General features: G+C 40.2%; 1 protein-coding gene across 1 annotated transcript in view; it reads right to left on the bottom strand.

Annotated features, from left to right (window-relative positions):
- Window positions 1–7,340, bottom strand: part of LOC143142581 (transmembrane protein 131-like) — a 43,122-nt gene extending 35,782 nt beyond the window's left edge. Inside the window, exons 1-3 of the mRNA XM_076303563.1 lie at window positions 7,170–7,340; window positions 3,696–3,757; window positions 2,770–2,810 (exon numbers count right to left, since the gene is read on the bottom strand). Of these exons, the coding sequence (XP_076159678.1) occupies window positions 2,770–2,810; window positions 3,696–3,757; window positions 7,170–7,293 (227 nt within the window). The 5' untranslated portion in view covers window positions 7,294–7,340. The remainder of the gene's footprint in view (window positions 1–2,769; window positions 2,811–3,695; window positions 3,758–7,169) is intronic.
- Between the last annotated feature and the right edge of the window lie 4,831 nt (window positions 7,341–12,171).

Genomic DNA, 12,171 nt, shown 5'->3' with positions numbered 1-12,171 from the left:
TTGCAAATCGTTAAAACAACAATCACGATATTATCGCAGACGATATACATCGCCCACCCCTAATCCTCACAAAAAAAAATCCTCACAGTAAAAAAAAGAAAAACTTAACTAATTCAACATTCAATAACTGAACTAATTCAACATTCAATAACTGAACTAATTCAACATTCAACAAAACTAAATAGCGGCTGCCTGGAGAAGCTGCGGAGGACTGATTTGTGTCTCCGACGCTCTGCTGATGACCTGGCCGGTTCAAAGCAACGTGTGTTCAAGAGAATCAAGCTACAGCCCAGTGCAACTTGGGGTTTGGACTTTTAAAGATCCTACTGTATGTGCTGCTGTTGTTTCGAGTCACCATTGACCATGGACTTTATTAATTGTCGATATGTTTGGTATGTCGCTGTGTATGTCATGTGAGTTTTATGTAGCTTATCACACTCATTTAACAGGTACGATGGCGACTTCTTTGCTGTTTGTGTTGAAGCGCTTTGGGTTGCACTCTGTGCATTAAAACGTGCTATATAAATAAAGTTACCTTACTTAAATTCCTGAACAGGACTACAGTTAAATACTACACATTCTGTTATAAAAAATAAAATAAAAAAAGAATCTGCAGCTAAGCAGGCTTAAAGAATTTTCACAAGGAGTGTCACTTGTCTGGCATGCTTTGCTGTAAGTTGTTGGATAAGGTTACTGAGGGTACACAAAAAAGTTGGATGCCTCAGTGTGTGTGTTTGCTTGTCTCTTTATGATTAGAAGCCAAGCCTCCTTCCTTCAGCCATTAAAAAGGCTGCACGTCAACTCAAAAATGGAAGGTCGAGTCAACAGCAACACAAGAGGTCGGACAGGCTTGCTGAATCTAAGGAATTCTCACACACACACACACACACACACACACACACACACACACACACACACACACACACACACACACACACACACACACACACACACACACACACACACACACACACACACACACACACACACACACACACACACACACACACACACACACACACACACACACACACACACACACACACACACACACACACACACACACACACACACACACACACACACACACACACACACACACACACACACACACACACACACACAGAGACACAGACACACACAATCTTCCAAATTGTGACCATGGTGATACCAACATTTAGTCAGCATTATTGTGACAACAGCAGCCCTATCTAGAGCTGTCCACAACTGTGGGTTGTGTTAAGCAATTTGATTTCTGCTTTTCAGTAGCCAAAACTGCTCATTTTAATTTTGCATGCATTTTATTTGTAATCATGTCACCACAAGACCCCATGTTTTCCTATGTTTTGGGGAAAGCTGACGTTCTAGTTTGTGGACGTTTTGTGGAAGAGATGTGTGGCACTGAGATTTATTTAGTGCACAAAGGCTGTCCAGCAACTTTTATGGGTACTTTTTCAGCTTGCTCTATTTGTTTTTCATACGCTACACATCAGTGGATTTTATACACTTTCACATAGTAACATAAAACAAATCGTTAAACACCACAGTAAAAACAACTTAGGGTCTATTTACGGGAGTTAAAGGAAAATTCCGGTATTTAGCACTTTTAGTCCCTTTTCTGGTTTGTTTTGATGAACTAGAGTGGTGGACACCGAAATTTTGACAATTGGTCCTGTCTCGACCTTTCTGACTTGTTTTGAATTGCCTTTGACTACTCAGAGTGGCTGCCAACAGGCATACTGTAGGCTACTCAAACATGTCCTAAAACAACCCTTAACATTCGTTTTCAAAACTGTGCAACTCACCGAGTGGTTAGTGGTGTTTGTTGATTAAAAGCAAATATATCGGAGCAATGTATGATTTCCACAAGTTCAAACAAGTTCAAACATTTGATTGAGAGCAAAATTACGTTAATTGGTGGAGTTTTGAGCAAGACTGTTTTTTTTTGTTTTTTTAACACTGACACTTTTAGTGAAAGCTAAGGGGTCCAGCTAGAGCATCAAAAACCAAACGCTATTTTATACCACTGACAATTCTCAAAATATAATTACACTTCTGTGGTAGTGTGGGGAGGGTCCCTACAGACAAACCGAAGTATTGTAAACTTTGAAAGGTTATAACAAGACCTTTATCTGAAGGAAGCAAATTACCTGGCTCCATGTTGCGGTAGCGCTGGAATACTTTGGTTTGTCTGTAGCTCAAATGTTTTAACTTGTTGACTACCGTAAATAGACCCTAATTTGTTTTTACTCCAGAGTTACGCTTTTAAAAAAGACAGAAAACTTAAAGCACTAGGCATTGTTGATTGTCTAAAAACCTATTGTGATACAGCTTGAATGTTAGTCCTCACTGTAAAGTCGCTTTGGATAAATGAATAACTGTAAACGTAAATCTCCACTCTGCTGAAAAGTGGGGTGCGGCCCCCAAATAATGGTTGACTGGCATTGATTTGGCACCAATCTGGCAAGGACCCGGCAGAACCATTTCAGAATCACTGACTACCAAGCATGTGAGAAGTTAGTGAGGACCGTCGCTTGAGCTACATCATGGAATACTGAGGCCATTGTGTCTGAGGCCACACACTGACCAAGTTTCTTAACATCTCCAGTGTGCCAAACAGATGATAAATCACGGTCATTGTCACCAGGACAGCCATGTGATTGCATAACCCAAGATACAAACATGTCAAACATACAGTATGTCTAAGACATCAGTCAACAATAAAGGCACTGGTAAGGGAGTGGTGAGGAGAGGTAGAATTAGCCTTACCTTTTTTGATTATATGAACTAATGTCAATGTCAGACTCTGTCTGCAAAACACAAGAGTTAAAAGACATTGTTAGAACACAACAATAAAACACCACAAGGTAAGGCAAGGGAATTAAACAGTTATTTTATGTCCACACTCATTCTAGTATACCTGTGCAAAATGGGTATGAAGGTAAAGTAAATAAGTAAAAAACCAAGTTCACAATTACTACATGGCTCTTCATCTCTCCATAAACACACACACCAAAAATCTTATCTAACATTCATATCTCAACCTGTGGGTCTATCTATTGAATCACTGGGCAGTAGTGGCTCACAATGACAAAGAGCTCAGCACAGAGACAGGGGCTGATTAAACAACCCATCCCGATGTGAGGTATGGTTAAACAAACTCCAGGCTAGCTAGCTAGACAGCCACACATACACCCAACCACACATATACACACAGAAAGAGAAAGAGCCACACAGAGATGAACAGACAGGACAGAGAGACAGAACTCAATACATTTCTACATCCAGCACATACTTCGACCTTAAGCAACTAGAGAAACAACAATGAAGCTTCAGAAAATTATTAGATCTTGGACTTGGCACTAAAGACCAATTCTACCTGATAATGCCTTCAGCAACACATTTGTCTTGAATGATATGACACCGGTGTCTTGCAACAAAGTATTCTGTCTGACCACTGAGATGAGAATTAATGGGATCCTCAGAAACTGCAGGTATATTTAACTTTAAACCTTACCGAGAGAAGGCTACTTACTGACAGAGTGGGGTATCAGAGATTTATTCCTGTACACTTTACACAGAACAGCTCAAGTGTTCCACAGGAGGCACGGCCGAAGCTTGTATAAGTCTGAGTACACGGCATTAACTGGGTCACGACTGATAATTAAGATCATTATGAACTGCTTTTAGCTTACCTGCAAGAGGCCTGCTTCCCCAAAATGTAGCACCTCTAGGATGGTGTCTGACTGAATGAAAGCTGTGAAGACAGACAGACAGCTGTTAATTCCCATATAGAGAGACAGACAGACAGACAGACAGACACACACACACACACACACACACACACACACACACACACACTTTATGTTCATACACTTTGATCAAAAGCAATGGTGGTGTTAAAGGTAATACGATCAGTTGAGATTTGATTGGCCTCAGACTGTATTGCCATTGAAGTGTATGAGGTGATGTGTCAAATATCACAGCAGCAACCCCCATCAGCTAAGGCTTCACTTCAAAAACAAATAAATACAACAACAATGAAAAAATTATGATGATGAAGGACATAGCAAGCTCATTGCAATCCAACTGTGTGACTATATGACACAGGAAGTATGTGGTATTTTTTAATTTTAGCACATATTTCAAGACCAAACGTACATGCTGTACTTGACTCTCGAAAAATTATCCGAAGTCTGTGAAACAATTCACATAAATGTAAAGGATGGCTCAAAACAAACAACTAAATAAAACTTTAAAAATACTGACCAAATTATGGTCATGTTTTAAGAAGGTATGATGCAATTTAGACATCATAATGGACACCGCAATATTACTACGACACCATATCTTTCTCTTCATTGACAGCATCCTCGTTATGGAATCATTCAAAAGGTTTTCTTTCAAAAACCTCCACCTCAGCCCCATTACCTGACTATCCCAAAGTGAAACACCTGACCCAAATTCATTTTTTTTACAAACATTCAACTATTTTTCCATTATCTCTCTGTCGTACAATGTTCATTGGTTTAATGAAAACAAATTATTGTCGTTGTCTAGTGGTAAATTAATTTAAATGACTGGGGTAAAATGGCGGTTTGGACACCAAAAATCAAAGCGAATAGCTGGGGCCTAAGTACATTCAGTGAGACTCAACAGGCGAAGTGCTCACAAAGATTAACTCTACATGTTGAATCTGATACACATTCAAAATTCAGATTCACATTGTCACAAAAAAATCTTGCAAACAGAAAGCAGCCATATAGATCAGCTCCATTATAAACACCACCTGAAACGAACAACCACAACAGATACCAGATAACTTGAACAGGTTACGAGTTGAGAGAGCAGGGTGGCCTGGCTGGACTCAGAAGGTGCTTGCAACCACATGCATGGTCAGTGGTGGATCGGTGACTCATTTCCAAAACAAAACGTTCCTCCCCTCAGTGCCTGAGCCTCTGAGAAGTCTTCACCAGACTGACTGCATGACAACGACAAACACTCGATACGGTAGCCACTAGCCGCAGAAACTTTACTCAACTCACATGACCTCAATGTCTTACACAGTGTGTACATGTACGTATGGATTTTAACCATCATATTACGCAGATGTCTTCAAACATACAGGTCTGAGTAAACTTGCTGATGTTCAGGAAAAGTAAAAGAACACAACAGGTCTAAAAGAACACAGCATCAGCCGCGTAGACCTGAATTTTCACCTATGACAAAAACATTGAATGAAAGTTGGTTCATTCAATTCTGCCTACCTCAAAGACCCTGATGACAACAGGGATTTCTTACAAAAGGTCGGGAGACATCCAGCTGAGAGGATGAATGATGGGGGAGGGGAGGCGTGTGGTGGAAAACATTTTGCTTTTGGCTTTCAGAAACGGCTGTGTGGAGACCAAAGATAGTTGTGGCAACCCCAACCCCCTCTGTTTCGATACGGACCACCGCGCATACTCGGATTCTAAAAAGCCACACAGGGTCTGGCATATCAAACACAGACTGTCAAACACGCCATTCTGCACCCTCTCTCCCACTCTTTTTTCTGGACAGGTCATCCAAGCAAGGCCTTTTGTGGCAGCGTCACTGGCCAGCAAACACTCTTCACGGCCTGACAATGATCAGTCGAATGGAAACTAATCACTTGCAGCCAAGCAGAGCTTTTCTCCCTGAAACAGTAGCACAGGTGTGCTTGACTAAGATTCCTCTACAAGAGAAGAGATACTGAATGTGTCTGTTCGGTTCGTAGTTCACTGAGGTTAAGAAGTTGTGCTAATTCTATGACAAACATGTGATGGTGAGCTACCGTCATTGTTTTTTATTTCTTTTATTTTTTTCAAAAAAGGTGAAGTGGTGGTTTCAAACCCATCATGTCTAGCATGTAAAGGAAGTGTGATTAAAAATAAAAGTGCAGATCAGCCATAGGTGATGCTTCCACTATGCAGACAGGTTTACGGAGAACACTCAACTGTTCTCAAGCAGTTATGATTAAAACATTTCAAAAACATGAAAAAGTGTGTGGCTGACAGGAAATGTACTCCAACAACACTATTCACACGATATGGCAGTGGGGACTGAACTTATCCATATTACATTCACATGCAACCACATGCATTAGGCCTATCAGTAAATTACAAACAACCTCTGTAATAGATTTATTTTTTAAAAAGAGGAAACTTCAACCAAATATCTGAAGGCCTACCTCACAGCTCACTTCCTCTTTCGCTTAGTCTTTGAACTAACAGCTTATTTGTTATTGCAACAACCTCGTCTTTCGGTTACAAGAGTAATATATAGCCATAAATGTGACAAGCCCAGGCAGACGGCAAATAGAATTGCACAATCCTGACAGAATTTGACTGCAATGTGTATTTTTATAGTAAACAATTGATGAGCCGATCAAATTTCTATTATAACCACAGTGGGTCAAGAGATAGGCAACAATCTCAACATTTGCTGGCACAAGCTGATCAGTAGGTGAGGGTAATGTTGCAAAAAGGATACCCCTGGTCCACAAACATGTAGCCTAAGGAACAGATGTGAATGTCAATGTGCTCAACTGCATCCGCAGGATAAGAGCAATATCGAGTGAAGTAACGTTTATATGTTCAATCTAAATCACCTACTTAAACCACCCGTGTTGACGAGGAATTACAGCGTAACCCTCCAACAACACACTGTGATGTTTCCCAACTTCAATGTATTCTGCACATGCACCACGTTTAGAATATGAAGTAGAGTAACGATGATCAATATAGCAACCTGCGGCCAATTTATCCGATGGCCAATATAATAGCTAGCTTAACGCTCGCTAGCTTACTTGCAGTGAAGCTATGCTTGCTTACTGGCTTGCTTGCTAGCTAGCTACAATTATAAGCCCTGTCGTTCTCTACATATCGTTCCATACCATTTTGACCATTCAAACGCGACTCAAGCGACTGTACACTGATACCAGCACGATATAAAACCTTGCATATGGAGACTTGGATAATTATATTGATTGACACAAAGGCAATAGGCTTCTAGCCAGTGAATATAATGTTAAACCTTGTCAGCTAGCTAATGCGGCTAGCCAGGTAGCATAGCTAGTTGATCCAACACCGAGTTTTAAATACTGCCGCTGTTTTGTGCCATTTGCCAGATACAAACAAAAAAATACCAACCTTGCTTGTTTGCCCGCGCTACCTGAAAGATAGCAAAAAACAAAAGCTGAAAAAGCGGGAGGCATGTTGACTTTGTTCTCTGTGACAGCTTGTGAGGACTCTGAGTTCTTTGCGCGTTCGCCATGCTGCCGCGTCTATGTGTATGTGTGTGTCCCTGTGTGTACGCTTAACCTTCGCCGCTCGCAGATATAAACATTAGCGAGCTGATCTCGCTCAGCCCGCACACTACACGAGTATCACTGCATCGGCACCACCTACATATGGTTCGGATTATAGCACAATTATCTTTTCCTGATGGACATGGACATGACTGTGTTTACAGTACCAGATAAAGTGTCATTTTGTTTCCACTATGCTATCATTTGTGGAATTTAAGGTGCTTGTTATAACATTAGAACTTTATAATTCAGTGTAGCCTAAAGATTGAATAAACTCATAGCGACAAGTAGGTTATCATGATTCATGCAAGCAAATTGTAGCCTATTGTATTTTTCACACTGGAACTTAATAAAATAGTAGCCTATCTATCTGATAACAGCACTAAGGTTACAAGAGCCCAAGGTCTGATTTAAAAGTTACTTAATTATATTCACTGGCTATATTGACTGACATAATTATGAATAGTTCCACTAGGATAAATATCCTATAATTTGAACTAATCTCTATTGAAAATTGACACAAAATACAAACAAATGCTACTGAGCATTTCAGGTTGTTACTTCTCTTAACCCCAGAGGGCAGTGTTGTCTTTGTAAAACTCCGCTCAGCAAATAAAATCATCCAGTAGGCCTACCATGAGGTGATACTGACATATTTGGATGATAAATGGCTATGGAAGCAGTAGCCAGCAACACAGTTATTTTGACCATATGTAATAGATGGTATTAGTCGTTTTTAAAAAATATAACTTTTATAGCAGGCTACTCAAGGTTCCAAACTTCAAGCAGCTGACAAGTTCTTCATTCATATTCATATTCTTCCCTACTACAATGTCAGTAAGACAGCATTTTCTTTCTTTATATTATTTTTTTCTGTCATCTTAGGGTTAAGCCAAATTAAGTTCCTGTATTACATAGCACCACCCCAGGGTGGGGGAATGGAATTGATTATACCAGGCCCTGTAGGGTAGAGGCTCTCAACATTTAGGGGGCTAAGGCACACTAAAGGTCAAACCAAAATGCCATGGCACATCTACCTAGGGTTATTATGATGAATGTCACATATATGTTACCAGGGGTATTAATTCTCATATGTCCATATTTCTGTTCTATACATACAGAATGATCATGAGCAGAATAGAAAGGCAAATTAAAATATGACAGTATTCAGAGATTGGAAAAGGGTGTTGCCAAAGTTGTGCAAAGAGTCCCCAGATTGGTCACTAGATGTGATTTTTTTGTTGTTGTTGCTGCTAGAGTAGGCAGGTGAAAAAAGTTGCTAAATCTGACATTTGCAATATATCCTAACAGCCGTGCTTATAGGTGGTAAGCTATGGCGAGCATGGCTAGAAGGAGTTACAAGACGGTACTCAGCTTCACATCATGAAATCAAATTGAGAATGGTAGCATGCATTTAGAAATACCCCACTAGCCTATTTCATGAGCCTCAAAATCTCATTGGGTTCCTCAAAAAATCCACCAAAACACACCACACACCTCACAGAGGCGCTGCTGAAGGACACCATGGGCTCTGCCGTGACAGCACTGGTCCATCCTCTGGGCCTTTTCTCCTTCTCATGATGCCACTACAACCTATGGAGCCATCATGGATGACTGCACAGTAACCTATGGAGCCATCATGGAGGACTGCACAGTCACAGAGGGTCCCATATAGAGGCATGGTGAGAATTTGGATGTCAGAATTCTTGTTGTTGAGAAGGTGCTAAGAAATGGCATAATATTATCAATATGCCAGGCTAGCAAACTATCAACTCTGGGTGTCAAAATTGTATAGGCCCGGTGCGATCACACACATCTCTGTGATAGAAATTGATGTATAGGCCTATCCGCAGCATATGGATAGCACAAACTCCTCTGTAATTTCACTTCAACTGAGTGACGCATCAGGGGAAGGGTGCGTAACCATATCACCCAGGGGAAAACCCTGTAAAGCATGACTGCGCTAGGGAATTCATGCATTAATCAACAAATAGGGACTGTGAGATTAAATGAAGTCAAGAAAATGTCGGCCAGCCAATTATGAATACACATGGGCTCAACAATTAGTTGAGACTTAGCAACAACAACACCAAACAAGCTGCTGTCAAGAGATGATCACAATGTTAAACAAGCAGGGACCACAACAAGTTGGAGTCTGAAATAAAAAATTATCTCATCAAAAGGAGAAACAATCTTTCATATTCATTCATTCATTCAACATTCATTCAACATCTTTGGCAACCTTTTTTTCTTTTATATTATCTGCTTGTATTCTTTTGTATTATCTGTTGGGAGGATTGGGACGCAATTCATATTTTGATATAACATCCTCATAAACATGTTCACTGCTGTTCCACAGCTTTCATCATATTCAGACTGAAATTAAACATAAGCTCATCTTTCTTTTCAAAATCCAATAGGATCAGACAGTGGGAGGGAGTTTAGGAGAAACCCAACTGTGCTTTTGCAAGGAGCAAAACCTACAAGGTATGTTTCGTCAGATGAAAACATCACACTCCAGCTCTATCATCTCCTATAGGCCACATGATCCACTGCTGACATGTGTCTTTGGTTTCAGGTTGAAGTGACATCAAAAGATTAGATCCAATCTCATTTGCTGTTGCTTATCCCTGCTAAAAGATGGACTGTGCCGTCTGGTAGCATAGCAAAGCCTTCTGGGATGGCTTCAGAAACAGTGCAGTGCATTTCAAATGCAGTCTTACAGTATTTACTCTAAGTAAGTTTAAGAGAGGTTGGTAATGGGGCTGGTAGGGTTTGGCATAATTTGTTGATGATGCAAGTATTAGTTAAGCATTCAACAGTAAGCCCAAACAAATCATGTTGCTTTAGGAATACTATAGACACGGATGACAATGTTAGACACAAAAAGCACAGTGGTGCTGAATCAATGTCATTACAAAATCAAGTCATATGAAGGTGTTTTAGACATGTGATACTTTTCCCTCCTCATGACTTAACACCAGATACGGGAGAGGAACATTTTCAAAAGCATAAAGCACTTTGAAAGAAAGGGAAAGGATTGTCTATAGCAGTGCATTTTTCTGTGATCTGCTATTGTATATGCTATTTCCTATCTATTGAAAAATCATGAGGCTGCTGGCTTCATGACAACATGGGCCATATGCTTAGAAGAGGCATTTGCCACCTTTCACAAAGCCTACCGGTACGGTATATGGTAACATACAAGCTTGTTTAGACAGTTCTTACAGGCGGTGTGTGCTATCCACCACCCTGTTCTATCTGTTCAGTGCCACACATGAATTTACTCTCCTCTAATGGTCTGACTCTACCTCTTTGCTGTTTTAAGTCCTGTATGAGAAGTGCTTAACACCACATCCAGGGAAAAGCATTAGGTGGCTCAGGGACACACTTAGGCTAAACTAAGATTAGGAGCTCCAGCCACTGTTCTCCAGATTGCTGGGAAGGATTGCCCTGCCCTGGGGGTGGGCTCTCTGACCGAGCAGAAGTGGGTGAGAGCTCCTTCTGGAAAGGTGTGCACAACCCTTTCTGACTTGCTGCACATTTTCAAAAGCATCCAACAATACCGTCTGTCTTGTTTTGGATATCCAAGGCAACAGCTGATGTATGGGGGCGGAGGGTTACGTGTCTCTGTTAATGCCAAGGGTTGTCTGACCTGAGAAAAAAAAACTGACTTGGTTATTGGTTGACACTCTGGAATAACAGACTAGTCTGTAACATGCAGTGTAATTTGGTAATAACAAACGTTCTAGTAATAACAAATGTAATAACAAAGATAATGTCACAAAATTGTATCACTTATAAAATTGTATTACACTGTAAAATGTAAATACGGTGAGGAAATAGTTAAATGAATATGTGCACATAAGTAGCAATATTTTTCCCCAGAAGGGGATAATATTCTGGAATCTCTCTATCAGTAGAAAATAAATAGCATTTGAGAACATTAATGACTGAATAATGGAGAATTATGTTTGTTAGTTAGCCTACAGTTAACCTACTAAGCCTCATGCAAAATATTTGTTCATAATAAGTGAACGACATGTAATGCATCCATTCAGCTCATGTACACATCCATGCTGATATGACCAACTGTTTGAGAAGACACACTAGGCCTACAGAATGCACAGAGGGAGGTGCGTGACAAATCGCATTTTGCATGGGAGGAGGGAGGAGGAAACGCCAACCGTTACTCATCGGGGAGCTGTTCGCGTTCAGTGGTGCTGATATTGTCCGATACTTTTAAAAAGCAAATTAACTGAGTGTTATTGATATGGGGATTTCACTGCAGAGAAGATGTTGTAATTTTTGAATTGAGTGGAAGTAAATGTATGTGAAGAAACACGGGATTGTGACTGTTCAAAATGGGATTACTTCAAGGTGCCTGAGAGGATTTTGAACTAAACTCTTCACCTAATTGGCAAAGGAGACAAAAGGAAAGAAGCGGTTTTATGGTCGACATCAAGGTAACAAAGTAGCCTAAACCCTTTTTCCTGTCAAGATATTTTAAAAACGTGGAAAAAACAGATGTTGCTTCTTGCTTTATAAGCTAGCTTGCGTTTCGCATACCTTGCCGTTACACCAAACAAAACCAAACAAATTAGAGAGAAGATCAAACAGGTATGCCTCTAAAACGTTATGATTCAAGTTGAATGTTGGCTTTTATGTGTCTTCATTAACTTTCACAAGTAGGCCTAGCCTACCTACGTCTGGTCAGTTAACATTGTACGGGTTTGCTGTATTCAAAGGAGGGAAATAAAACAACGGTTGAAACACAACTGAATTCAATATGGCACTAAGCTTAATTAGCAAAACCTTAATAATTCATATTGACATGATTCATA

Source organism: Alosa pseudoharengus, unplaced genomic scaffold (assembly GCF_046254945.1).
Source record: "Alosa pseudoharengus isolate Yale_2024_CS ecotype anadromous, Long Island Sound unplaced genomic scaffold, YU_APseudo_1.1 YU_APseudo_1.1_scf_24, whole genome shotgun sequence".
Classification (NCBI taxonomy): domain Eukaryota; kingdom Metazoa; phylum Chordata; class Actinopteri; order Clupeiformes; family Clupeidae; genus Alosa; species Alosa pseudoharengus.
This window is presented reverse-complemented; position numbering and strand designations above follow the sequence as displayed.